Source organism: Pristiophorus japonicus, chromosome 11, assembly GCF_044704955.1.
Source record: "Pristiophorus japonicus isolate sPriJap1 chromosome 11, sPriJap1.hap1, whole genome shotgun sequence".
NCBI classification, from domain to species: domain Eukaryota; kingdom Metazoa; phylum Chordata; class Chondrichthyes; family Pristiophoridae; genus Pristiophorus; species Pristiophorus japonicus.
In genome coordinates, this window is record NC_091987.1 from 166,886,781 (window position 1) to 166,892,110 (window position 5,330).

The following is a 5,330-nucleotide window of genomic DNA, read 5'->3' on the forward strand; positions in this document are numbered from 1 at the left end:
CCCACCCCCTCCCCTACACTCCCTCCCCCCCACCCCCTCCCCCACCACTCCCTCCCCCCCACCCCCCCACACCCCCTCCCCCCCGCGCCCTCCACCACCCCTCACAATCCCTCCCCCAAACTCCCTCCCCCACACTCCCTCTCCCACATACCCCCTCCCCCACATTATCACCCCCACCTCCTCCCCCACACCCCCACCCCCTACCTCCCTCCCCACATCCACCTCCCCCTCCCCCCACCCTTCTCCCCCACATCCCCCCGCCCCCATCCTCCCTCCCCCTCGCACACTCCCCACACCCTCCCTCTCCCCCACACCCTATCCCCCCATACCTCCCTCCCCCACCCCCACACCCTCCACACCCCAATACCCCCCCATCCTACCCCCCCAAACCCCACACTCCCTCTCCCACATCCCCCCTTCCCCCCCACACTACCTCCCCCACCAGCCCCACCCCTTCCCCACATCCCCCCTCCCTCCCACCCCCTCCATCCCCCACACCTCCACCCCCTCCCCCACACCCCTTCCCCAATCCCCACCCTCCCTCTCCCTCGCACACTCCCCACACCCTCCCCCCACATCCTCCACACCCAAACAACCCCTCCCCCACACACCCCACCCACCCCTCTCCCTTCCCACTCCCCCCACAGCCACTATTCAGTGTAATCTGTGAAATCAGGAAACTTTGGCTCTTCTGCAGTAATATCACTCTTAAATATTCCATTCAAACTTAGATCCTGTTAGATCAGGTGTAACTGGGGCTTTAACAGCGTATTCACTCCTAAACAAACGTTATGGCCTTGAAAAACTCATTTTAATTGTGTGGAGTGTCAAATTTATCCATTTTAATAAAAATTACAATTCTTTTATTTTAAAAGTTTGTTGACCTTTTTTCTAGGGTTACCCTTTCCCCTGTGACAGCCCCAATCTATGTTTTGCTCCCTATAACATTTTTTTTAAGTTGGAATCAAAGGAACGTTTCACTTCCTGGTTCCCGGTCTGTAAGAATTCTGCACTGTGATTGGCTACTGAGATGGTTTGTTGGCGACACAGCATCTTATGCTGGTCACATGGAGCATGTTTCAGAGGCAGGTTATTTGGGAAATAGCGAACCCAATACCAGTCGGTTTCGAGTCGTGGAAAGGGACAAGGAACAATCAAGAGTGAAGATACTCAAGTGGAGGAGGGCTAATGTCAGTGAGCTGATGAGGGATCTGGCCAGAGGGATTGGAATCAAAGATTGTCAGGCAAAACAGTAAGTCAGCCATGGGAGGCCTTCAAGGAGGAGAGAGTTTGGGTACAGACTAGACGCATTTCTACGAGGGTAAAGGAAGGGCACTCAAAGCTCGAGTTTCCTGATGACTTAAGAAATAGAGATTAAATTTAAACATAAAAAGGAGGCTTATGACAAATGTAAGGTCCATAATTCAATAGAGAATGAAGCAGAATACAGAAAGTGCAGCAGAAAACTAAGAAAGGAAATAAGAGTGTATGAGAACAGATTAGTGGGTAAAATAAAATGGTGCACAATAGTCTTTTATCAGCATATAAATAATAAAAGGGCTGTCAAAGTAAGGGATTAATAGAAACATAGAAATTTACAGCGCAGAAGGAGGCCATTTCGGCCCATCGTGTCCGCGCCGGCCGACAAAGAGTCGCACTGGCCCTCGGTCAGCAGCCCTGAAGGTTACATATAAACCTATGACCAATGAACAATGGCGGACAACTAGTCCGACTCCCACAACTGCGATACCCCTTGCACTGAAACATTCTGCACTCCACCCCAACCGGAGCCATGTGGTCTCCTGGGGGAGGCCAGAACCAGATAAAAACCCAGGCCAATTGGGGAAGAAAAAAAAATTAGGGACCATAAAGGTGATTGTCTTGTGGAGGCATAGGGCAAGGGTGAGGTACTTTGTATCCGTCTTTACTAAAGAATCATCATCATCATCATGATCATCAAAGGCGGTCCCTTGTATCGGGGATAACCCGCTTCCACGCCAAAAAGGGATGAGTTCACTCATGTTTCAATGAAGGACCTGATATTCCAGATCCTGAACGACATGTTGAAGGGTGGAAGATGCCTGTGCATTTTTTTAACGCGTGCTGGCCGTTTCACACCAGCCACCACACAGGCTTGACAGAGCTAGGTCTTGGTCCAGTGGCAAGGGTTAACCAGGACAACTGGAGACCAGCTCTGTGAGAGACCATCTGCGGCAGGTCGGGGCCATAAAAGGAGCGGCGAGTGGCAGCCATGGGCAGTGTGGTGGTGTACCACGGCAAGGTACAGCGCGAGCTGGTGCAGGAGGGCGATGGCAGCGAAGAGGGACGTCATCAAGGTCCAGATCGGTGCTTGGAGCGTGGGCAGATACAGCAGGAGCGGCGAGGTCGGGGCAAAGGAGCCACGAGAGATTGTAGAGGGATGTGATCGGGGCCCAGGAGAGGCATGAGTTCAGGGCCAGGGGCCCAGAGGCAGCACAGGCCAGCCCACACTGCGATATGTGTGCACACTAGACTAAAGAAGAGGATGCTGCCAATGTCACAGCAGAGTAGGAGGAAGTAGAAAAATTGGACAGGATTAATAAAGAGGAGACTTTTAATCAGTTGGCAGTGCTCAAAATAGAACAAAGATTCAAGTATTCCAATGGTAATCCCCATCACCAATGTAAAGTACGAGGGAGAAAACGAATACCACAATCGGGAGGTATGGGCAGAGAGCTCGAGAGGCAGAGCAGCAATTCGCTAGGCAGGCTGTGACAGCAGGCCCGATGGCACAGGTGTGGGTGAAGGATTGGCAAACCCTGGCCTGCTGCTTTACTTGATATCCTGCCCAGGTGATCATCAGCCAGCAGAGCCTGGCTGGCTGTACTCCCCAGGATGCCATCATCCAATGTGGCATTGCTGCACTTACCTGGCACCGGCTACGAAGGATGTGGGTCAAGGAGAGACATGTGCCTAGCTGTACCATCTGCTGTGGGGTTTGAGGCTGCGAGTGTAGGAGCCCCCCAGGATGGAGGTGGCACTTGTTTCAGTGACGATGATGTCCTTGCAAGGTCTGGTTCTGGTGTCATGTTATTTGCGTGTCCAATGCCTGATGGACCCAGACCAGAAGCTTGGCCTTTGCTGACATTGGATGGGGCAGCAGGGGTGCCAATGCACTGTCACTACCATGAGCAGCAGTAACCTCTGCACCCAATACCCTGTAGTCCACGAGAGTTAGGCACAAGCACATTTGGGCTAACGATCTGTGTGAGAGCAGGAGGACATTCCCATAAAATCCTAAACATCCTGAGCTAGGGTGCGCCTCGGGCCATCTATGGAATCATCTAGGTCATTAATAGATTGTAAATAGCTGAGGCCCCAGCACAGGTCTTTTTCCGGTCGGTTGGCTATAACCAGTGCGGGGTCGCAAGGATCAGTGCTGGGGCCTCAGCTATTTACAATCTATTAATGACCTAGATGAAGGGACCAAGTGTAATGTATCCAAGTTTACTGATGATACAAAGCGAGTTGGGACAGTAAGCTGTGAGGAGAACAAAGAATCTGCAAAGGGATGCAGATAGATGGAGTGAGTGGGCAGTAAGGTGACAGATGGAGTATAATGTTGGGAAATGTGAGGTTATTCACTTTGGTAGGAAGAATAGAAAAATAGAATATTTTTTAAATGGTGACAAACTTTTAAATGTTGGTGTTCAAAGAGATTTGGGTGTCCTCGTGCAAGATACACAGAAAGCTAGCGTGCAGGTACAGCAAGCAATAAGGAAGGCAAATTGCATGTTGGCCTTTATTGCAAGGGGGTTAGAGTATAAGAGTAAGGAAGTCTTGCTACAATTGTACAGAGCCTTGGTGAGACCACACCTGGAGTATTGTGCACAGTTTTGGTCTCCTTATCTAAGGAAGAATATACTTGCCTTTGAGACAGTGCAACGAAGGTTCACAAGATTGATTCCTGGGATGAGAGGGCTGTCCTATAATAAGAGATTGTGTAGAATGGGCCTATATTCTCGAGTTTAGAAGAATGAGGTGATCGCATTGAAACACGCAAGATTCTGAAGGGGATTGACAGGGTAGATGCTGAGAGGTTGTTTTCCCTGGCTGGAGAGTCTAGAACTAGGGGATAAGGGGAAGGCCATTTAAGACAGCGATGAGGAGGAATTTCTTCACTCAAAGGGTTGTAAATCTTTGGAACTCTCTGCCCCACAGGCCTATGGATGCTGAGTCTCTGAATATATTCAAGGCTGATATAGGTATATTTTTGGAGTCTAGGGGAATCCAGGGATATGGAGATCGGGAGGGAAAGTGGAGTTGAAGTCAATGATCAGCCATGATCTTATTGAATAGTGGAGCAAGCTCGAGGGGCCGTATGGCCTACTCCTGCTCCTATTTCTTATGTTCTTATGTTCTCCTGGACTGCCAAAGTCACATCAGGCCATAACCTTAGTGCAGATGTGGTTACAGGAGTCCTCCAACTAATCCACCATCTGCAACATGAGAGGAGACTGTCTTCTCTGCCCCCACATTAGATCTACGCTTCTGAATCAGATATTTGAAAGACTGGCAAAAGGTGGGCAGTGGTATTCCACAGAGATCAGTGCTGGGATCATTGCTGTTCACCATTTACATCAATAATTTGGACTTGGGAATCAGAAGTACAATATCAACATTTGCGGATGGCACCAAATTGTCATAGACTCATAGAATGGTTACAGCACAAAAAAAGGCCATTCAGCCCATCGAGCCCATGCCAGCTCTCTGCAAGGACATCTCAGTTAGTCCCACTCCCCCGCCCTGTCCCTGTAACCCCGCAAAGGCTTATCCAACTCCCTTAGTTAGTTAATGTAGTTAATACTGAGGAAGACTGCAACAAAATACAAGACATTAATAAACTTGTAGAATGGGTGTGTAAATGGCAATGCTCTTCACCAATGATGTCGCTGGATAGCCTCTTCCATTTGTGTCTGTCGAGTTGCAGGACCTCCGCCTGTGCTGGTGTCTACCTCCTGTGTGGGCCAGCTTCTCCTGCAAGAAGAGGAAGTGGGTTAATCTGTGCCCTAGGCAGGTGCTTTCAACATGTGTCAGGCCCTTCACCATAGCGTGCATGGAGACAGGAAGAAGCAGCAAGTGAGGCCAACAGGGTGAAGCATTGTGAGGGCAGTCGCAGCTTTTGAGCGTTTGAGCGCAAACAGCAAGGATGTGCAGTCAAGTGTTCCCTGCTGGGGTGGGAAGTGAGGGAGGGAATGATTGATGGTGTTGAGGTACAGGCAGGGTCCGGCGATGTTCTCTGAGCATGGATCAGCGGTTTGGGGGCATCTATGGAGGAGCACACAATCCAG

General features: G+C 50.2%; 1 protein-coding gene across 1 annotated transcript in view; it reads right to left on the bottom strand.

The window, feature by feature from the left end:
* The window catches only part of st14b (ST14 transmembrane serine protease matriptase b), a 24,607-nt gene extending 19,519 nt beyond the window's left edge, over positions 1–5,088 (bottom strand). Inside the window, 1 exon segment of the mRNA XM_070892813.1 lies at positions 4,995–5,088. Within this exon segment, the coding sequence (XP_070748914.1) occupies positions 4,995–5,088 (94 nt within the window).
* Positions 5,089–5,330: the final 242 nt, after the last annotated feature.